Here is a 24,644-nt window from a genome sequence, read left to right as displayed (position 1 = left end):
AAAAAGCCAAGGGGTAAAAACGAAAGTACAAAAGTCGAGAATAACATCTTTATATTACAATGGACTAAGTGTATCTCCTGCAGGCAATCTATAGGAGGTAATATGTATTTAGCTGAAATACTGTCACTGTGTTCTGTCCAGGGCATATACTGTACCTTAGATATATAAACTGTACCTCTTATATTCCAAGACGAAATATTTGACACCACAATTTAAAAAAAATGGGAAAAAAAAGAAATACTCTCTCCTCCTCCTCCTCCTCCTCACACTGCCATCCTTTCCTTACACGCTAGCAGAGATGCCCCACTGTGAACGCTAAAGCAATAGAAATAAAACAAAACCTATAGTTTATAATATCCCTAACCCACATAATACTACTACCTACATTCATAACTTTATGAAATGATCACAATGTAAACTACTATTAGAATCAGAAAAAAACACAATATACACTATGATCAATACATAAAAATTATATAAGAATTTGTTCACAGAGTATTGTTAAACCTGAATCACAGCCACATCCAGCAAAACACAAATGGGTGTACTACGGTTATAAATTGCTTAAACTATGGTTTGAAGATCGTTTCGCGATTTGTCTGTGGTTTGAAACGATTGTTGTTTACATTATAAGATAAATCGTTCCAAACATTCTTTGTTTCGATTGCCTTAATATCCTTCAACAGATCATTTATGAATCTGCAAATGACTGTTTAGACAAACCGATCTGCAAAATCTCAGCAAGAGACCAGCGATTATATTAAGACATGTTAAAAAGGTCATGATTGACGATTTATCGCTTGTTTTGGCTTGTTAGCTGTAGGCACTAAATTTCAATCACTATCGCAAATTTTTGAACGATGATCGCTATGTGTAAAAAGACCAATAGTTAGAGTTTTGTGATGCTGTAATTCAACATGTCAATTCTTTGGGCAAGTGGCGGAATCCGTCGGCAATTATTGAGTCTATGGAATGGGCGGAACTTTAAGTGGAGGCTGGCTGGCGGAATCCGCTTGAAGTCCCTGCGCGGATTCCACAGTATGAACGTACCCTAAGACCTACATATCAAGTCTTTAAACAGCATCAGACATGGGGTTAGAAGACAAGCCTTGTCTTTCTACATAGCTCTCAACTAGAAGGAGAGCATGAGGACAACTTCATAAACTTCTAATTTCTGGCCAGTGAGCAGTACTAGTAGCCCTTAGGACAGGCTCACGCCTCTAAAAGAATCTGCAAATGAATGAATGCATGAATGAATGAATCTGAAAAGTCTTATTTTTAGAAATTGGAATCTACATTTCTGTGAGCAGACAGAGATTAGTGGCTTTTTTCCTTTAGTTTTTTTTAGTTTAGTTGTGTGAATGTAATTGTAACATGTATAAAACATTTAAAAAAAAATAGCCATGGAATCTGTTAGCACTATACAAATAGGTATTATTATTATTAATAATAATAAATCTGTCTGAAACGTGTGGGTGTATTTACCATTTGGTGCACCAGACGCAGACTGCAAAGAGTGTGTGTGCAAAAACACTGTTTGCGCCACTTACGCCAATGCGTAAATTGTAGTTGAAGTCCGTGTTAGCTCTGATCTTTACCTTCTTTATCTTGTAGGCGTCTTCTTTATCTACCGCCTTAATAAGGCTGTTTATATACCAACCCAACTACTTCAACTTGTGACGAGCAAAGCACATTGAGTAAAAATGTTTTTGACATTTTTTGGTGCTGTTTATCTTTAAAGCGTCTTTTTTTTTTACTGACAGATTTTAATTTTAGTACATAATTATGGAGCCAGCCATCTTGTTTTTAGTAAAAATGGACATACTGTAAGTTCAATGAACACCCCCAGACCCCACCCTTTGTATGGGGCAGGCTTGTGACCTGTACAAAGGTCATTCTACAGGAGAAGGGAGATGGAGCTCCATTTGTCACTTTTTGCTGTAATTCTGTACAGATCCAGCAGCTTCTTTCTTATCATCACAGACAGGACAGGAATCTCAGCTTAGTTTTAAGCATACCAGTCACAATGAAAACTGAAAGATTGCAGGGTTGTTTTGAAGTATAGACCGTAAATGGAAAATTGGAGAAAAAACAGCACTCATTTTTGACAAAAAGCTTGATGTAAACAATAAGACATTGTTCCTTATAACACATTGCCTTTACGCAACTTCTGATAGTCACTGTATATGTAAGGTGGAGGAGGAGATTGTGCCTAGAATGGGCTAAGGAGGTGCACAACTGAGGACAGGAAAAAGATGGCCTTACCTCCCCGATAGGTGTAAGGAAAGCTGAATCTTACTTCTATTGTTTTTGAGACAATGCCTGTGTACAGCACTGGGTGTATTTAGACACAAATAATCCAGTATTTCAGACCTTACAGAAGCAGACATGTTAAAACAGACTAGAGGAAGGAACAGCAATAAACGGAATAATCCTAAACGGAATGTTTTTCTATAACCTGTGAGGTCCTTTTAGCCAAGCACCCTTGTATGAAGACAGCTGCTACCCTTGGTGATGTTTGGTTCAGCGCTTCTCACACATAGGTGCTAACATACAGAGAAATAAAGGAACCCCCGAGCTGCCTGACCCTTGCCTGCTTACAGTAAAAAAGTTAAGTCCTTATATAAGGCAAGAATAAAAATAAGCAAAAGGGGCAAGTAGCCTGTAAACAAGCAATATTTGGTAATATGAGCACCCCTGTGTCCCCATCCTGATACTTTACTGGGTAGAACCCTCTTATTTTAAACCACTGCTTCCTGATAAACTCTGCTGCTGTTTGGACGCCATCCGGCTCTTCTGCAGTGCCTGTCAGTGTCAGGGACCAGAGCCGGCATCAGCACAGTGCCGGGGCCCACAGCGACTCTAGGGGCCCAGAGAGGGAGAAGAGCCTGGTGTTCTGATGTTCAGCCCACTCACTATAGTGCAGGGTAAGCGCTGGACATCAGAAGACCCAGGAGACAGAGCAGGACCTGCACAGAGAGAGAAAAGGGTGAAGGACCTGATCACTTAATCCAAAGGTCCTCAACCTCACAGTGTGGAAAGTAGCCTGACAGAGAGGAAGAGGGAGAACAATGAGCTGTAAGTGCTGTGTGTCAGTCTCTGAGTGTGTCAGTGTCAGTCTGTCAGTGTCTGTGTCAGTCAGTCAGTGTCTGTTTCAATAATGTGTGTTTGTATATGTTAGTGGTGTCTCAAGTGATAAGGCTTAGTGGACAGACGAGGGGCCAGCTGAGGCTCTATTGCCAAAGGGCCCACAAAAACCTGGAGCAGGCCCTGTCAGGGACCCTGTAGAACTGTGGAGATCCTCCTGTGGAAGCGAGCAGCTTGACCTTATCGCCTCTCCCTGCTGCTGGAGGACTGAGTGTGAGTGAGGCTGTGGCACCCTCCTACTAGCTTAGATTCTGCATGCATAGATGTAACCTATGAGGTGAAAAGACATCTCCACTGCTGCCACGCACATGCTGTCGTTATCTTTGGTACACATGGCTCTGGATGGTGTATAACTGCTGCTTCCCGCTGACCCAATTAACAACAATTAAAAATCTAATTCAAAAAGTTGCATCTAATTTGGATAGTCTTGTCTAAAAAAGCTTCATAAATTCATATTAGATTTATTTTGAGTGCAAACTAGATATATTAGACTAAAAACAGGTGCAATTAGTTTGATAAATGTCCCCCTAAGTGCTTATCTAGAAGCCTAGTCATCCAGAATACCCTGTCCTTTCAGGTTCTTCTCCAGGGCAGAGGGCAAATATAAGGCTATGTTCCCGCAGAGTTATTTTGAGTCTTAAAAAATTGTCATTGGACAGGGATAAAATTGTGAAAAGTTCATGTCTCTTTGCATTTAAGCAATTTTGGACCCTTTTAAAAATATATTGTTTTCAGTTGTTTTTTGGACTACAGGGAGAGCTATAGCCCAAAACCAGCTCTGTGCAATTGAGAAATTTCAAACTTGACTTTATATGCAAGAAAAAAATAATGATCACATTCTATTGATCTTCTCTCTAAATTGAAGGAAATGGTTAAATCTAAATTGCCTACTAATGCACAGGCATGGATCGACTGTGTCCTCATTACACATAAGGCCTTGAACATGTAGAAGCCGACTCAGCAATAATGTCAGATGCAGTCGTTTTCTAGAAATACTGGCAGCAATAGATCACTGGAAGACACACCATTATTAGAAGACTGCGTCATGTCTGACCCGTTTGAATTGTAAAATAATAGCAGCAATTACATTCATAGTCCACTGGGAACTGGTGTCCATATTTTACACCTTCTCACTCTACTCCTATTTATTTCAATGTCCCCAAAGCATATTATATAGAGTCACCAATAAAAGATCTGCCTGTCATCAAGTCTCTCAATAACAGCACGGCAATTCAATGTTAATAGGTTATCCTGATCCAGCTACATGCACTCAATGACTCACTTAGTACTTACTAGGATTAGGCCTCATGCTTGCTGCAGATTTGTGTGCAGAAGGGTTTAAGTTAGCAACCAGCTTGTAGGCCCATACCAGGGCTTGACTGGGACCAAAGATTAACTCTATCACACAACCCACGGCAGCCCACACATAATATAACATTTAGTATAGCAGAAATATATAATCGTAAAAAAAATTATTGGAACATACAAACAAAATATCACAGGGACAGGCGTACCCTCACTTTTTAGTTAGGAAAGGTGTACGTTGCCACAATATCCACATAAATATAACCAACATATGCCCCCAAATAGCGATAATATAGAGATTATAGTGCAGTTACATACAGTGACTCATAGCTGAAGTTTCCTTGTTTTCTTTTCCCTTTTTGTCTCTCTCCGGCTGAGACTGCCATGACACCTGGAGCCCACAGGACAGGTTAGAGGGGTAGAGAGCTTATAGATCTGTAGCTAAAAGTGAGACACACACATCGATCATCCTGATACTATCTAGAAAGGACGATATATGTGTGCAGGGCAGGCTCCAGAGGGCCTTTTGTTCAGTAGAGCCTTAGGCCTTATTCACACATCCACACTTTTTTTTAGAAAGTTAGTGCACATAGTGTACGGCAAGATGTGAATAGAAGAGAGATGTAGCTTCTGTCATCTTTTGTCCTCACATATTTAATAGAAGGAGCAGGCACTGGTGTAACATAAAGGAATCCCCTTGCTTAATGACTAATCAGTATACATTAGATTCTGTCGGCTTTCATATGGCTGAAGTTGTATTGATTTCCTGGGATTTATAGAAACAGGTTATATATAGCTGTTCTAGTCCTGTTTTCTGGCTAAGAACACAGCGGCTGCAGCAGACGGACACTGACTAATAAGCTTGAAATTTCAGTCACGTAAGTCTTCAGCCGCCCATTTACTCCTAAAGGAATAAAAATGTATGCTGTACATTTTTTCACTGTATCCCAATGCATAGGAAAGTGTGCTATATATTTTTTACACAAACAGAAGTGTGAACAGAGTCTTGGAGATACATTTGAGTGTATTTTTAGTTTTTCTTTTCCAGCTTTCCCCAGCTCCTGAAGTGCAGCAAGCGTACTCCCCTTCCCATACTCCCATACCTGACCATGCTTAGGTCCTCCAGGTGTCAATCAAGCAGGAAGGGGGAAGCAGGAAAGCTTTCCAGCTAACAGCTAATCAGTAGCTTCCTTGACTCTTTGTACCAGAAGAAAAAGTATTTTTCTTCATTGTGGAAGCTCAGACAGATATATGACAGACACCATGGGGGAGATTTATCAAACATGGTGTTAAGTTAAACTGGCTCAGTTTCCCCTAGCAACCAATCAGATTCTACTTTTCATTCCCCACAGACTCTTTGGAAAATGAAAGGTGGAATCTGATTGGTTGCTAGGGGCAACTGAGCCAGTTTCACTTTACACCATTGTTGAAAAATCTCTCCCAATGTGTCTCCTTGACCTAACAGCTATCTAACAGTCAGCAGTTTGGATCATTACAGCTGGAAGATTGACTTTAAGGCTTTATACACAAATTATAGAAATGCTTGATGAGTGCAGATCTTAGTGGTTTGGTAAACTTGAAGGATTTGGATCTTGGGTAGATAACTCTCTTACATGTACACAAATGCTTCTGAACATAGCGGGCCAGGGCTTCACAGTTAGAAAGTCTGCTAAATCTACCTCACTGAGTTGGGTGTAAGGGTATGTGTTAATCCGGGCAGATCAACCGCCACGCATTTAATAGTTCCCCCCTCGCTCGCGGGCGTGCGCATCACCACCCGTGCCATAGACTCCATTCTATGCACTACCAGATTCCACTGTTCGCCCGAAGAATGATCCTGTTCATTATTCGGGCGGATGGTGGAATCTGCCAGACCATAGAATGAAGTCTATGGGACCGGTGGAGATGTGTACGACTGCAAGCGGGGGTGAGCTGTGTACCTCCACTTCTACCATTATCTTTCTTCATCTTTGGAAATCCCTTATGCTGCGTTTACACGAAACGATAATTGGCCCAATCGTACGAATAACGATGTCGGAGTAACGTTTTTTTTTTTTTCATAACGATCAGCGTTTAGACGGAACGATACATCGTACGGAAAATTAGTTTTGTGATCGTTTTACGATCTCACACATTGGTTAAATCGGCGAACGACTGTTTACACGGAACGATCTACGAATTTTTTATGAACGACGATTTGAGAACATGTTGTAAGATCAAAATGAACGATTTCTCGTCCGCTGCGTTTACACGTACGATTATTGTTCGAATTCGATCATTATGGCGCAAATTCGCACGATAATCGTTACGTGTAAACGCAGCATTAGACTCTTTAGTGGAAACATGCTTTATAGTTTTAAATATGATGCATTATAAACTATTGGTATAGGCAAAATCTGAGACATAGCTATAGGGGATACAGATTAGTAGTAATAGCACCTGACCTTGGTACCTGAAGGGGCCCAAAGATCCTTCTCATATATAAGACATCATTATTTTAATTGGTGCATTGTACTTTGTTGCTTTATTAAAGATTTTGTATTGGAGCCCAGAAGCCTAAAAGGAGGTCTTTGGGAAAATTAATTTTAATCGAAAAAAGTCAATGCCGATTCCCCTCTACTATGTTTCCCCCCAAATAAGACTTATATGTCTTATATACATTTTTGCTCCCAAAGATGCGCTAGGTCTTATTTTCAGGGGATGTCTTATTTAACATAAAGAAGAAGTCACATGTCACATGCACAGAAGGAACAGAAACATAAAAAAAACATTAAGAAGATCCCTGGGTCCATCTAGTCTGTGCTTTTAGTATTTTCCTTCTTATTATCTTAGGATAGATATATGTTTATCCCTGGCATGTTTACATTCAGTTATTGTAGATTTACCAACCATATCTGCTGGAAGTTTGTTCCAAGCGTCTACTACAGAGCGTACGGTATGGCCTCGTCTGGCCACCAGGGGGAGCTAAACACAGCACACTCGCACAGCACAGAAGAGAAAGCGTACAGTATGGTGGCAGGCAATGGGATAAAAAGAATCGCAGCTGCATGCCGTGGTGTTCTGTTCAGCTGGCATGCTTCTAAACAAAATCTTTGCTTTACTTTTGGGTGAGGCCTTATATTTAGCAATTCAGCAAAACCTCTACTAGGTCTTTTCGGAGGATGTCTAATTTTTGGGGAAACAGGGTAGTGCCATTCTGCAGGTACCAGTCCCCGATGTTGATTGCTCCCTACGCTCTTCTTAAAGGAGAAGTCCAGCTAAAATTTTTATTACAGTATTGTATTGCCTCCCAAAAGATATACAAATCACCAATATACACTTATTACAGGAAATGCACATAAAGTGCTTTTTTTTTCCCTGCACTTACTACTGCATCAAGGCTTCACTTCCTGGATAACATGGTGATGTCCCTTCCTGGATAAAATGGTGATGTCACGACCTGACTCCCAGAGCTGTGCGGGCTGTGACTGCTGGAGAGAATGATGGCAGAGGGATGCTCAGTGTCCCTCCAGTGCCCTGTGTCCCTCAGTGTCCCTCTGCAATCATCCTCTCCATCAGCCACAGCCCGCACAGCTCTGGGAGTCGGGTCGTGACATCACCATTTTATCCAGGAAGTGACATCACCATTTTATCCAGGAAGTGAAGCCTTTATGCAGTAGTAAGTGCAGGGAAACAAGCACTTTAGGTGCATTTCCCATAATAAGTGTATATTGGGGATTTGTATAGCTTTTGGGGGCAATACAATAAATAATTTTCGCTGGACTTCTCCTTTAACACACAGAAAATCACTGGCTGAGGCGGGTCACTGCTATGGCAATTTTTACACCTATTTTAGTGCCGTTTTGATTTTACATTGTGTGAACATAGCCTTAAAGGGTAAGTATAATTTTTCGCGAGCAGCAGGATGCTTTTTTTTCACAGCATATCCTGCCTTCCACTAAACATTATAGTTACCCTTTAATTAAAATTCCAAGGTCAAACTGTTTTTTTTTTTTTTTTTAAATAAATTTTCTAGTTTGAATTTCCAGTCAATATTTAATTATTTTTTTGCTGATACATTTGAAGCATTGCCCTGAAATATATTCAACCTATTAAATTTTATTAAGAAATATATGTCAACAAATTTCCTAAATGTTGGCGTTTTGTCATCCCCTAATATTATTCAGTTCATTAATGTAATCATCGTCTCCATCATGAATATGCCAGTGTCATCCGCGGGATCCGATTAATCCAATTACTCTGAGTGATATTTTTGTTGTATATTTCATGAAATTAGCCGCTTCATTTTTTATCTACCCACTTTGAAGATACATTAAAGCTGCATATAATTACCGGATCACAGAGTATGGTAATAGTCACCTGCACCAATCATGCATAACGTATTTTGTGACTAGAGTATGGTTTTATTTTTAATGTAAGGTAAAAATTTTGACTTGCAGAGATGGAAAACAAAGTGACGCTTAGTGTATGCGGCAGTCATTGCCGTGAGCAAACAGAGACCTTTTGTCGGCAGGGGTATCTCTTGATCACTGTGTAATCAACGCTGCTAAAAGGCTGGAGGGAGATCATTTGTCACAGTGTCCAAGCTGCAAACCATTGCTAAAACGAATACATCCAGTTATAGAGAGAGACACTGAATAAACCGCTCAATAAATTGTTTGAATATATACATTTTTTTATGTTGTATATTTTGTTTCGCTCTTTGGGTCATCACGATGAATGACAGATTTTAGATATGGGCCTCTCCAAGTAGATGGTGAAACTGTTTGTGGAGTATATGTAGGAAACGTTATTTGCCTTAATAAGGAATTGCTTTATACCAGATCTGGCTTTTTTGTTGTTGTTCTTGTGATGGTATTTACCCTGTTTTTCAAAAAATTATCCGTACCTTGATTTTGCAGGGTTTTTTTTTTAAAAAAAAATATAAGTACTATCCAAAAATAATCCCAATTTAGGATATGTGCGCACTACGGAATCCTGAGGGGACACCCATCGCGGATCCTGCAGTTCGCACCCACTCGCGGACTCTGGCGGCATGCACGCATCTCCGCTGCTAATGTAGGCTTCATTCTATGGTTCTGTCGTCTGCCCGGAGAATGAGCGGGTTCATTCTTTGGGCGGACGATGGAATCTGGCAAACCATAGAATGCAGTCTATGGTAGCAGTGGAGATGCACACGGCCACCAGCAGGTGCTAGCTGTGGAATCCTCAACGAGTGTTCTGTCGGGATTCCAAAGTGTGCACATACCTTACAGTCAGCTTCTCCAGTGCTAGGTTATGTCATGTGACATCACAGAGATGGAGAATAGCCATATCGTAGCTCCCAACCATCCTGGACAAGTCCTCACCATCCTCAGTCCTCAGTCGCTTACCTGCTTCATAGTCCCTCTCTAGAGTCCCTCCTTCCGAGTCCACAGATTTGGGCTGAATCTATGAATAGATTCACTCAGCTCTATTTGGTATACTGTAACGGTACATTTGTACCCACAGACGGCATGAGTTCAAAAATCAAAAGCTACTCTGTAGAGTACAACAAAGGAATCGAGCATAATGTGTCATTGTTGTTCATGGGGGGGGGGGGGAGGGGGGGATCTACAAAAATAAGCTTTTTTTTCGGAGAAGCCAAATAAGCCCCTGTATTATATTATATTATATGGTATATACTTCTGTCAGGAAGGGGTATTTTTTAAACTCATTATTCATAGCAACCCCATATTATTTAGATTTTCTAGCTTTTTTGTATTTTGGCAGCACTACAGTATTAAAAAAATTTATACAAAATATTGCAATCCTCTAACAGTCAAGACTAGCAATAGAGCCGGCTATTGTCATTTTCCAACCTGCTGCAAAGTGAAGAGTTTATCTGCAGGGTAATTTCATTTTAACAATAGATAGAAGATTATAATAAGAGAATGACAGCTCTATTATATTGTATATGTATTTTTTATTGTCACTTTTACTGTCTACTAATATATAGTGAAATATAACTGACTGTACCCGGATATAATAATATGCGCATAACAGCATCATTGTTAAGTTATCCATAAGGACTGTGACACCCTTTGTATATTTAAATGTAAGCTATGTCCACAAGGGATGGGGACAAAAATCCAGAATTTTACACATTTATCGGTTAAAGGGGTATTCCAATTAATTAAAACTTACTTGTCCCCTATCCAACCTCCATACCCCTCAGCCCAGCCCATCTCCAGATCGGCCTCCGGTTCCTTTGTCATGAATATGACCCGCATCTATATTAGTTCTCTATGAAGCTGCCGATAGAGCTGAGTGCTGTACTCTGCCCTCTCTGGTGGCTCCATAGAGAATGAAGGGAGCTGCTGGTCATGTGCCAGGGATACTCTGCTGTCCTCAGTGATGCATCTGGCTGACATTCATTAGAGGGCACTCTCACTTTCAGCTCGTTCATTCTCACACATCGGATTCACAGGTTTGCGTGGTCTCAGCAATGCTCATATATAACAGTGAAGAAATATATATATCTAATACTGTTAAAAAGCCCACTAAGGCCTCATTCACATGTTAAGTAATTTTTCTGGGCCGTATTTTATGTCTGCAATCACATTCTGCAATTTGCAAAAAATTCATCCATGGTGCATCTGCAATTCATATTTCCAAATCTGGGAAAATTGGGAAGGTGATAAAGGTAATCCGTATTTTTTGAGGATGTTACATGTACGCAAAAGATACGGATCACCTTAATATCAGCAAAAATGCAGATCCCATTGACTTCTATATGCTAACTTTCTCACAATTACTGCCCACACTAGGACATGTCCTATTTTTCTGCAGAACGGATTGCGGAATTGTAAAACTACGGATAGTGTGAATAGCCCAATAGAAATTAATGGGCCCTAAATGTTTCTGTAATCCAAAATTATTGACAAATTTACAGATTGTGTGAATAAAGTCTAAGGTTTTTTTTTTATTTCACTTGCAAAACAAAACATTTGGTCACTAACATGTACCTAAATTGACTCTGTACCCACAATTTGCCCCCCCCCCAAACCGCTTGTATCGTCAGATAGATGCTTTTACTATAAGATCCTGGGGTGCGTTCGGCAGGTGATGCAGTTATTGTCCTAAAAAACAACTTTTGATGTTGCAGCCCTGTGGCCTAGAGTGTGTGCGCCCAAGTTCTGCACCGCATCCTGCCCAGGGCATTCCTAATAATGAGGAGGGCAGGGAGGAGGGACGGAGAGGCGGTGCAAGGCTTGGGCACACGCACTCCAAGCCATGCCAATTTGATACAGTGCTGCAAGTTTAAAAGTTGTTTTTTAGGACAATAACTGCATCCTTTGCCAAATCGACCCCAGGACAGATCTTGAATTAAAAGCAGCTATCTAAAGGTACAAGCGGTTTGGGGGATCAGATTGTGGGTACAGAGTCGCTTTAACAACTATCCGTCATTGGTGACCAAGTTGATCCTTGACAAAGTTGGGCGGGTCCTGATAAAAAAACGGTTGGATGGTCAGATGGGTTTAATTAGTTCTAGTACATAATCATTGTGTATATTTTAAAGTGAATGGTATGACAAAGCGTAGCACTGTTTACAGCCGTACCAGGTAGGACTCCACACCCCACATCTATTTTTTTTTTGTTAAATATTTATTTATTAACTTTACTTACAAACAAATCAAATCAACATACGTCCATTAAATTAGGACAACAATATCACATACATATACAACCCCACATCTATTTTTGATTTTTTGCTTTTGAGTATTGCCTGGACAGACCAATTTTACTGTTATTTTATTCATGTTTCCAGTAAAATGTGTAATTTTTTTTTTTATGACAGTGTCCCTCAGCTAATGCAATGAAAATTATTTTCCTCTTCTCTCTGTTTCTTTTACCAGTGCCACCCAACTCTATAATTACCTATTGACTAATGGTACTATCCTTTGGGAAAACTGCCAGATATCCCAAGTAGATAACACTTATCATCTTATACCAGTTGGACTATTAGGGAATTTCGAGGCTTATGGAGGCTTTTTAGACTAAGAGACATTCACTATATAGAAGCAAGTGGAACTATAGAAGAAACAGTATGAAGATAAATGCTCTTCTATAATATATACTATATGATAACAAATGCTCTTCTATAATATATACTATATGATGATTAATGCTCTTCTATAATATATACTATATGATGATTAATGCTCTTCTATAATAGGGCTCCTCTGTGAAATATGTAGAAACCCATAGCAACAACAGATGGACAGTAACATAATGTATGTTCCCTAGTAGCTTGGGGTCATTAAATACAGAAGCCATCAATGTGAAAATATAATGCACTCTGGGTGTTGCTAATATCTCCTGAGAGAGGCTTAAATGGACGGCCATTGATCCGTTAAAAGAAGCTGTGTTTAGTTCTTCAGGATCCCGCATCCCAGCTAAGATGTCAAGTAGCATTTTTCATGATTGATTATCTAATGTTTTGCATTTATAAAGCTAAATTTGGATTTTTTTTTTACCATAAATAAAAAACCAAACCCAAAACAAGGAGCTGCTATGGGGGTTGACTTATATATACGGTAGATATGGTGACACTGCATCTTTAATGAATGTAATTGAATCACTTGCTCACACTTGGCTTCTGAGGGATTGGATCCATTTTTCATTCCTTTTATTGTAGTGAAGGATCAATAAGCACTGATAGGTGAGGAGGTTTGTGTATGCACAGCCTATGTGCACAGAAAAGAGCCCTATTCTATATATGAAGTGTTTTGGGGATGCATGTTCTTTTGGACATTTATAGTGTGCAGCTCATTACTAGAAGCCTTATGGTGCATTTACACAGACATATTTATCTGACAGATTTTTGAAGCCAAAACCAGGAACAGACTATAAACAGGGAATAGGTCATAAAGGAAAGACTAAGATCTGTCCTCTTTCCAAATCCATTCCTGGCTTTGGCTTCCAAAATCTGCCCGATAAATCTTTCTGTGTAAATGGACCCTTAGCCAATAGAAGTAAAAGCTGACATGGAGGCACCTGTAAGGGTCTTATTACATGGGGCCATTATCTGCTGAACTAGGCAGAATCAGGCAGATGTCCCTATATGTAATAAAGACAATGATCAGTTAAGGTGGCAATTATCGGCTGATCGTTATGTTTCAATGTGAAAATATCAGTTAAATGTTAAAAATCAGCCGTCAGTAGCTTATAATAAAGATATTTTTCTCACTTGTCCCCACTCCCCCTATGTCCTCCTTGCTTGTTTCTGGGATTCCCTGCTCACTGCAGCCACCACTAACACTCCTGAACCTGTCTCTGCAGTGACAGGCTACTCGGCCAATCACTGATGTCGAGACACGTGATCTCCCTGAGGTCAACCAGCGTCCTTTTGCATGCACTTATTAGGCATTGCTCCCACTAGCCAGAATCCTACTCCACACTGATGAGGGGCAAATACCCCGAAACAGCTGTCTGTGGATGGATACCTTGCTCGGGTGGTTTCCTTGATTGGAGACATTCCTTGGCTTGGCTGTTCCTTCCCAGAGTAAGGTCTGGCTAGTTCACTGCCGTCGAGACATGTGATGGTGTCTCTGCAGTGTTCTTTTGCATATTTGATTTCCCAGGGGGCATTGTTCTAGAATGCACTGACGTCAAGACCCGTGGTGGTGTCTCTGCAGTGTTTTGGTTGATCTCCCTGAGGTCAACCAGCGTCCTTTTGCATGCATTTACTAGGCATTGCTCCCACTAGCCAGAATCGTACTCCACACTGATGAGGGGCAAATACCCCAAAACAACTGTCTGTGGATGGATACCTTGTTTGGGTGGTTTCCTTGATTGGAGGCATTCCTTGGCTTGGTTGTTCCTTCCCGGAGGAAAGTCTGGCTAGTTCACTGACTTTGAGATATGTGATGGTGTCTCATCCAATTGCTGGCCGGCTGTGGTGGTGTCCCGTCTTGGTCAGTGATTGGTTGATCAGCCTATCACTGTAGAGATGACTTCGGAAGTGTCAGTGGCGGCTGCGGTGAGTGGGGAATCCCAGAAACAAGCCAGGAGGACACCATCTTTCTTATTTTACACCTTTAGGCTATGTTTACACAATGTAGTCTTTTTTTACAAGAACGGCTGATGTTGCTGGTTATAACAACGGCCGTTCTTGTAGAAAAAAAGTATACACTGTTGAATCCTATGATGATTGTATTGCTCAACGGCCGCTGTTCACCTATGGCCGTGGAAATAATTGACATGTCAATTATTGCCGGCCAGCAACGGACATTGTTCACATTCTGTTCCCACAATGTATGACCATTTAGACGTTGCTTACAATATCTGTACAGACCTGCTAGCATAATTATTAAGACGTGTAATATGCTCGGTAAGCGAGCACCAGTCTAGAAGATTGGGTCTTCTAATACGGCCTTAACTAAATTAATCTATCTAGTCCTGCAGCCCTTTCTCTTGGATAAACATTGGAAAAGGCCAGAATCTGCGCCTTCTCTCTGGCATACACCCGGCACGCAGCCTTCATAAATCATCCCCCATGAAGAGCAGTTTGCATCGGCGTAACCATTTATTTTTGTACTATCCTTAACACAGTCTATTAATACCTGATTACACGAGGCCTTCCTGTCAGCTGAATAAAGTCACCACTACACTATTTGCCCCCTGCCATTGCTTAACAGGCAAAGCACTATGGGGGAGCTTTATCAAACTGGTGTAAAGTAGAACTGTCTTAGTTGCCCCTAGCAACCAATCAGATTTCAACTTTCATTCCTCACAGACTCTTTGAAAAGTGAAAGGTGGAATCTAATTGGTTGCTAGGGGCAACTAAGACAATTCTACTATACACCAGTTTGATAAATGTCCCCCTATGTTTTTTCTTCTGGCTGTGTCTGGCACTGCAGCTCACAGAAGCTTTCTCCCACTTAAAAGGGTAGTCCAGGGTTATAAAAACATGGCTGCTTTCTTCTAGAAGTGATAACACTCTTATCCTTCTTTGTTTGTGGTATAGTTTAAATGAACTAAATAGATCTATATTGTAACACCACACACAACCTGAAGGCAACTATTGTATGTTTTTCTATTCTTAGATAATCCCTTTAAACTGCTGAGCTGCATACCAGGCAACCAAATGTATGTGCTACATCTAGCATACAATCAGGACGTGTGAGACCATTAATGATCAATACAGCCCATATAGTCAGCTCATTTATTGATATCCTATACTATATTATACTGTACATACCATGGTGGTTCATTGGTTAGCACTCATGTGTTGCAGTCCTGGAGTCTTGGGTTTACTTCTGGCCAACATCAACATCTACATGGGATTTGTATATTCTCCCCAGATTTGACTCATCAAAGGATAAGTTAGAGCATACCTATCGTGAATTTTTAAAGAAATCAACAGAGGTTTTGATCACAAGCAGTTTTGCAATATACTTGCTTTATTTATTGATTTATTTTTATGTTTTCTATGTTTAAATCAATGGTATACATATGGCCAGACTGTTGTCCATGATCCCATATGGTATTTTCTCTGTTCAAAAAAAGAGACCAAACACAGGAAGTCCCAGTCCTTTTCCTTTGTGCGCTCACGCAAGGAAAGACACCTGTCCATCGTGCAGGTTGTATATCAACTGAGGGCAATTAACGTAGGCTAATTATATTATCAACTCTGCATGCTAACCAGGGGACAATGTTTGTTGTTATGCAGCAATTCGGTCAGTGTAATGTCACTGTGTGGTTACAGAGGTTTTGGTGCTGTGTCCAGGAGAGCTGACCATACAATGCGAGCACCCTCGGGATTCACTGCTACTGACTGTGGTGGCGCAGCAAGTGTACACATGCACAGTGAAGGGAGACACCTAGTGGCCATATGTATAACATTGCTTTAAACATTCAAAACATAAAAAAAAAAATAAAGCGATTTTTGGACCTTACTTCAAGGATGGGAATTCTTGCCACTATTTGCAATTTTTTTCTATAACATTTTGTTTCTGAGGGCTCGATGTTATGAGTCTAGTTGTATGACACCCTGATTTTATGACCCATCGAGGTCTGCCTGTACATTTTTGTGATTATTATGACGAATAAAATTATATTTACCTACATTTTTTTTCAATTTTCAATATTTGTTTTTTGCGACTCGATATATCCACATGACATAGAGGCAGCATGGTATCTGGAGTATAGCAGTGTTTTTTGACATGTTATAATGAGATAATGAGCAATGTGTTCACTTATGTAAAGAAAAGATCAGATTAATGAGAGTCCCAGTCTAGTAAGCTAGTTATGCCTTCATCTGACTACTTCTATTTGGCAACTGTAACAAATCGTCTTCATATTGAGGTGTGCCTAATGAGCCACCATAACACCCGCATGACAGGTTTCCACAAAGAAACTCAATATTTAGCACTGTGCATCCTTTAGTGAATGGTTTGGCCATACAGCATTAGTTCTATCTCTCTAATACATTGAGCTATTGATAATTTTATGTTATAGTTATTGCAGCAATATTATAAGTAAGTCTGCATATACAGCAGGTTGTACTTCAGCTTTATTTCTTACAAGGAATAAGTAATGAGTACCTTACTACCATGACATGGCCCAAATAATAATGATTTTAATTAATGTTGAGGTAATTTTAAATATTTACAGATAGATTGAGATGGACCGACCAGTGGTGAGGCCGAGTAATCTCATGGTTGGTACAGTTGGTCCACCGTAGAAAAAATAACCATAATAGGCTATGTTCACACAACGTCTATAGGCAAAAAGACTGTTTTTTGATAATGATGGCCGTTAATAATAATCGTGATGACACACAATGTCTTTTTTAGGCACAAAAATCTGCTGTTTTTTGATAATGACGGCCGTTAATAATGATCGTGATCATTAATAACGGCTGCCATTGTAAAAAACAGCAGTTTTTTTTGCCTAAAAAAATAGTGTGAACATAGCCACATAAAGCATTCAAAAATAGCTGTACAAGTAGTAGTTTGATAGCAGCTTGTAATGAATTAGGAAGGTATTTAGGCCATGTTCACACTATGTATGAACGTTGGCCGTTGTCTGACATGGCCGATGTTTGCTGTGTCAAACAATAGCTGATGTGTGTGATGTTCACCTGGCCGATATTATAGGCAGGCACATTTTGGTGTACCTGGGCTCCAATTTGCCATAGCACACAATGGAAAGTACAGCCGGGAGTCATACTTTACATTGTGTGCACAGTCTATTTTGTGCGGCCGTCCATTATTTTGTGCGGCTGCTGAAAAAACGCAGCCGTAGTGCATACAGTGTATATGCACTATGACTTTGATTCTATACAAATTATTGTAGTGCCGCAGTGTCATTAAACAAACGGTCATTGTTGTAATCGGCAAAAAAAAATCTGTGTGAACAACATGAAATAACGGCCGCTGTTCGCTCAATAACGGCTGAAAATTAAGTGACACGAACATTAATTTGACAGCCGTTATTTTATACATAGTGTGATCTAATGGGCGTTGTTTCCATAGACTTCAGAACAACTGTTGTTATTTTAAATTAAAATGGTGGCTGTTATTTTACTAAAAAAGACAATATGTGAACATGGCCCCGATGTGCAGTTATCTTTATATTAGTAGATAAACAGATCCACCAGAATGCTGAAGTGTAAGCTCCTGGGCCTCAAAGCAAAATCTGTTACAGATCTCCACCCCCCATACCATGTATTATTTATAGCGCTGGTCTTGCACTTTGGGCCCAATAAGGTACTAAGGATTAGGGTACAACTGCATCCCCTGCATCCATGTAGCTGTGTCCCTGCCCTGCATCTACGGAACAATTTCTGGAATTTTTTACAGGAATAGTACTACAATAATACTACCAAACATACCGCACTGGTATTTCAATGTGTAACATTTCAGCACAATGGAGCTCTCGGATCTTCACAATAAATGTTTGTTTAAACAGAGAGAACAGTTTTTTTTTCTTTCTTTCTTTTTTTTTTTTTTTTAAGTAACTACGCCCATTTTTATTTGTGCTTTACAAAGAGAAGGAAAACAAGTGTGACAAGCATAGACACTATTGCTAGATATACTATACAGGATTTTGTTCCCAGGTTTTACATTTTGTAGCCTGTTATTTATCAAAGCCGTATCCTCCTCCTTGTATTGTCCAAGTGCATCTACAATAAATAATTAAACAATTTTACAAAATCCAGTCTAGATTATAAATATCCCATTGGATAGATTCATGCATCTCTGTCTGCCTACCAAATGTACATCAGCAAATAGCAAAGCATAAAAAGGAATATGGATGAGGCTATGTTCCCACACAGTATTTTTGCTCAGTATTTTGCTACCAAAACATGGAGTGGATTGAAAACATAGAAAGGCTATGTTCCAACACTGTCGAAATTGAGTGGATAGCCGCCATTTAACGGCAAGTAATGTCTGTTATTTTGAAACAATTAATGCAATAATTTGCCATAACATGGCGGCCATCCACTCAATTTTGACAGTGTGAGAACATAGCCTTTCTGTGTTTTCAATCCACTCCTGGTTTTGGTTGCAAAATACGGAACAAAAATACTGTGCATGAACATAGCCTGAGATGGCACATTGATGTATTAGTGTTTGACTGTTCATTCTACGCAGTCAGGATTTGATACCTTCAAAATGTCTTTGTTAACCAAACAGTATTTGTATATTAGAGTGTTTTTTTTTTCTTTCAGGTCTGTTTGATAAATGAATCGCTCTATACTTACGGTGAGAGAGCACAGTGCAGAGATGCAGTCTCCTCGAATACCTGGCAGAAAACGGGGGAGACCTCCACTCCATTCCAACCCCTTAAAAATGACTGTCCACAACTTATATTCGGGGACTGCGGGGTCCATTCCGACTGTAAAAATTCCAAAGAAGAGAGGCCGAAAGCCTGGCTTTAAGGTATTATTCTGGACATATCTTTACACAATGCTTGTATATAATCATTTAGTTTTTGTGTATAAAAGAAATAAAACCTTTTGTTAGCATCAGACCCAATTTTCCCAGATTACTTTTGCAAACTCAGACGCTATCACTTCAAAAATTCTTTGACTTGACATACAGATATGTCATAATTTTGATCAGTCGGGGTCTCATTGTTAAGACCCTGGCTGATCACTAGATATAGCTTGGAGAAGTGTACAGCTGTGTGCTTTACTCCCCATCTCCCTGCTCGATCATTGCAAAGATGGGTTCCATAGACATATAATGGAGTAAGACTAAGTAGAGAGCCTTGGAGTGCAAGACTCCCAGCTATATCTAGAAATCTGTGATTTTTTTTTTAGACCTATAGGAAACCCCACAATTATTTGTTATGGTTGTATTATCTATCTAGTAAATGAGACGAGAATTAGGGAAGCAGAATTTTTTGCAAACCTGCATGTACAATTATATGTATAGTAGATCTAACACTAATAAAAACTATAGTGTCAGCGACGGCAAACACAACCAGACAGTGGGCCCTGATCTAATCCCACCCACTGTCCCTGCCTAATTGCCTCAGTCGACCCTAGGCGGTCGCGGACAACCACGAAGACGTTCCCTGTACTGAATATGTGGAACACAAAACACGACAGACGGACAAAACACAATAAAGAGAAGTCAACAAGCCAGGTCAAACCACACGGGCAACGCAGTACAGAATCGGCAGGCAAAGAATAGTCACAGGTCAGGCGGAGGGTCAAGAACACGAGAAGACAAGCAGAATGGGATATAGGGCAGGGAACGCTGGGACGGAGCAGGGGAGCTGGAACTAGAAGAACTAATAGCCAGCAAATACCAGCTGGCTTTCACATTACTTTATACTGGACCAGGAGCCCGGACCAGACACTGATTGGTCCGGTCTCCTGATCCAGCAATCACTGCAGCTGCGGTGCTGCAGACCAAGTGGCAGAGCGATCTGCCACTCAGCCCTCACGAGCCGCATCAGCTGCGCTGACCGGTCAGCTGACTGACTGTCACGTGAGACCGCGGCGCCCCCGGTTACTAGGGACGCCGTCGGGTCTCCGTGACGTCACTCTGCTCCGGCGGGCGGAGCTTCGGCGCGTTCTCGAGCCGGCCGCCGGAGCAGAGGCCGGGGAAGACGCCGCAGGAGCCAGGTCAGGTGAGTTCCTGACATATAGTTTATCACTGGTGGTCCAGCGTCAGTGTGCTTCCCACAGAGTCCCTCCCTCATGCCGGCAGAGTCCGACTTCTCACCGGGGCCCCGCTCTTATTATAGACCCTGTCTCACCCTTAGCCTGAAGAAGGGCTTTCTCAGCCCCAAAGGTTGCACAAAAAAATATTGTACTGCACAGTGTCATCTTCTATTTTTGCGCACATGGATAATGATAATAAAGTCTACTAGCAAAGCATTTTCCAATAGTCTGTTCTACTGTCTTGCAAATACTACAAGAGCGTATTCATTTCTGGCTTACTAAAGTGGATTTCTACCTAATCATTCTACACTTTTCCCCATCACTTTAAACAATAGACCCAAGTCCATTAGTCAGCATAGGAGAAGCAGGCTTTAAATCATGTGCTGATAAAATAAAATAGGGTTATCATTCTAAAAAGCACATAAACCTTCTGTTTATTGAGAAGAAACCTATAAGGGAACCTAAGGGAAATATACAGTAAGAACATCCACAAAGAATGTTACCCCCACATTAACCCTGAATAGATGGTCTTGACTTCTGTAATTAAGATATAACAAGTTGTGTTGAGTAGAGATGGACGCAACATGAGCGTGCTCGAGTCTGATCGTTCGGCATTTGAATACTGGTGGCCTAAAAAGTTTGATGTAACCCTAGAAAGTCTGGGAAAACATGGATACATGGAAACATGTTCACATTTGGTAAGAGACCAGCCGTTCCGTGACGCAACCGGCTTCAGAAAAAATCATCCCGGCAGTTACTGCAGTACCGGCCGGAAGATCTTTAGCGCCGCTGAGTTCTGATGCGGGCGCATTCGTGCGCACCCGCATCAGAACTCACCACAGCACACAATTTCTCGCAGCGCCGCTGGGGATCACATGGTATACACTCCAGCGGGGATTCCCTCAGCCTGCAGCACTACGTAAGTACTGCAGAAATCACGTCTGTTACAACTGCTGTGATTTCTGCGGTATTCAAATGCCGATCAGACTCGAGCACGCTCAAGTTGCGCTCATCTCTAGTGCTGAGCAGAGAGACTGAACTGTTTGCGTTCGGCGACGTTCTCTGAACCCAAACGCTTAGCATTTGACCCACTGTGGCTGCAGAAGTAAAAAAATCAAGGGTTGGGGGTTCAGAGAACATTACCAAACCTGAATAGTTTGGCCTCTCGGCTCAGCACTAATAACAAGGCATTGGGTAGTAATAATTTCTTTATATAGTGCCAACTTTACTTAGCTTGTCATTACTCAAATCTATGCCTTTCCTCATTATGGTTTACAATCTGAATTTTTAATGGATGTTTTTGAAGTGTGGGAGGAAACTCGCGTCAGCACAGGGAGAACATACAAACTCCTTGCAGATGTTGTCGTTGGTGCGATGTGAACCCAGGACACCAGTGCTGCAAGGCTACAGTGCTAAACACTGAGCCCCCATGCTGCCCACCATAGCACACAATAACACACAATATTACAAGATAAGAGTACGTGAGAGGTATTATGACAGTATACTGAATAAGGCTGACCATCGAAAAGAGATGGGGCACAATGGTGACAGCAAGTATGGTGATTATACACTAGCACAGCAGTAAAATAAATCTGTTACATCAGCATTAAGACATAAAGTCAGCAGACACAAGCAATAAAATGTACAATATTTCATCAAAACGGAGGAAAAGGCAGAGTTGGCACCAGATGGCCGCGAGCAGAGGAGGTCGTACTTGGAGCACCATCTGGAACACTGCATTTTTGTAATCAAAGGAAGAATCTCTGTTATTAATGAAAATATTTGGGTGTTTTACAGCTTCTCATTCACAACATGTAGTCTACAAGAATAGGCGCTTGACATTAGGTACAGGGGCAGGACAAGTTCTGTTGGTGCCCAAGGTAGTGATATCAGAGGCTACCAGGCACCCTCTTCCTCTGTCTCTTACATATTGCTTACTAACTGTGCCTATTGCCTCTTCCCCACCAATCCCCACTGTTCTTATTTACATAGCAACATTAAAAAGACAATATATTGTGTTTTTTCTTATTTAAATACATTGCTCCCCACCCCTCACTGGTACGCCAGGCAACCGCCTACTTTGCTTACCCAATTACCCATCCCTGATTACAAAACATCACACGTCCCGTAAAAATATTTGTGGTCGCTGATCTGTGACCACAGAAAATTTTAGGAACCATTCAAGTGAATGCAGCAATGCACATGATCTGTGCCACAACGTCCTCAGCTGGACATGTAAGATGTTCATACATGATCCGCTTATCCTAGAGTTCTGGCCATGCCATTTTCACTAGGTTCTTGTTCTTATATTAGCATTTTTATTGTATAGATTTTTTTTCTAAATCTCCTCCATCCATCCCTAAACTCCACAGCTTGGGGATTTTCTATATCCTCACTTGATTAATTTTGTAAATTGTTTCTACTTTTACTACACCCACTCTGACAATTCTGGCAGTTATTAGGCATTTCGAAATGTCACCGATTATTCAAACAGCTTATTAGAACTCATCAGGAGTAGGCAATCCATGACGCTCTCAATGACTCTATCACCATGGCGACAAAATTTAATCTGGAAAATCAACATTGGCTCTCTAAGGTCTGCTTTCTCTTAATATTTCTCATGTCGTTTTCTGTGATCTAATCTTTGTGGTCTGTGTGTGCGAACCATACAAATTACAAATAAACAGGAAACACTGCAGTGCTAAAGAGGGTAAAAAAAGATTCATCATATTTATCCCTTGTGAGCACAATCGTAAGACACAATACAGGCCTTTCAGAAAGGTTAATTGATTTGTCAGCTTAAAAAAAGTATTTTTTTTTTTTAGAAAAGAATTCACTTAACACTTTCACACCAGAGAATTTTAATTTATTGTATAATTAAAGTTTACCTGTCATGAAAAACACACACACACACACACACACACAAAAAACTGAATGTAGTTAATGCTTGCCTTATGCATGTCATCCATTCTGGTTTTAGTGCCCCATTGTGCTTCTCATAGTTTACTTTAAGGGTGGTGGGCAGACTTTTTACTTTTCCTTAGATCAATTAGTTTCCTCAGCAGCATCAGTGCACAGGGGTGTGTACAGGGGTGTGTATGCCTACAGAGGACTGAGTTGCAATCAGAGACACTGGCTGACAACTGAGCGAGTAGGAGGCTGGGCAGCCTTTATTATTCATGAAGAGGAGGGAGAGGAAGGAGTGGAGAGGTGTGCCAGTGGCACAAGCAACTCTTCTTCGCGTCTTCAGTACAGTAGGAGATATGAAATTGTGCATGATCCACTGCACGCAAAATTACCAAAAAGCACCATGCTCACTAGGGGACTGCCAACTACAGCACACTGTAAGTACCTTAGATAGGTCCCAGGAGCTGACAGATTTCCTTTAACTACAGTTTTAGACTAAGAGAGACATCTAGTGGCCAATTTTATATCATTGTATTCCATATAGAAAACAGACAAAAATGAATAAATAAATAAATTAATTAATTAAATGCAAAGATGTAGTATATACCTCCCCTGCTTATTGTAACGACAATGCACATTTTACTTTATAATGTGTCAGCATGGCAGTTTTTATGCCATTAAATGGTGGTTCATAATTCTCCAGAATGGTTGGTCTAAAGGTAGATTTTAGTTTTTTTTAGAGTTTGTCATATATTTCTGTTATAGTACTCCTTACTGTCTAACTTGGCAAACGTTTGGGTTTGGCTGAACTCTTGGCTTTTGACTCCCCCTGCCTTGAGGAGTTAGATGCAGCCTATGACTTTATCCGTGTTTTCCACGCCTCTCTAAAAATCCATCCAACTTCTCCAGCCACCAGAGGTCAAATGCCTAGGGTTTGGGTTTACCCGAACCTGAATGTTTGGCAACGTTCATACTATCAAAGTATTATTCCAAAGTTGTGTCTTTAAGATCATTTGGCATATTATTGTGGTACATTGTGCCATAAATATGTGAGGCATAACAGTATTGCTGCACAACATTTTCAGTTATAGTTATATTGAAAATCGCCACATAATATACTGCTACATAATACAGTATA

At 40.6% G+C, this 24,644-nt stretch overlaps 1 protein-coding gene across 3 annotated transcripts in view; it reads left to right on the top strand.

Annotated features, from left to right (window-relative positions):
• The window catches only part of SCML4 (Scm polycomb group protein like 4), a 68,882-nt gene that overhangs the window by 20,938 nt on the left and 23,300 nt on the right, over positions 1 to 24,644 (top strand). For all 3 annotated transcript variants that reach the window (XM_069973617.1, XM_069973616.1, XM_069973618.1), the window contains exon 2: positions 19,154 to 19,364. In XM_069973617.1, the coding sequence (XP_069829718.1) occupies positions 19,167 to 19,364 (198 nt within the window). In that variant the 5' untranslated portion in view covers positions 19,154 to 19,166. The remainder of the gene's footprint in view (positions 1 to 19,153; positions 19,365 to 24,644) is intronic.

The sequence above is a fragment of the Dendropsophus ebraccatus genome, chromosome 6 (genome assembly GCF_027789765.1).
Source record: "Dendropsophus ebraccatus isolate aDenEbr1 chromosome 6, aDenEbr1.pat, whole genome shotgun sequence".
Taxonomy (NCBI): Eukaryota; Metazoa; Chordata; class Amphibia; order Anura; family Hylidae; genus Dendropsophus; species Dendropsophus ebraccatus.
Note: the sequence above shows the minus strand (reverse complement) of the source record. Positions and strands in the feature narration are given on the sequence as shown.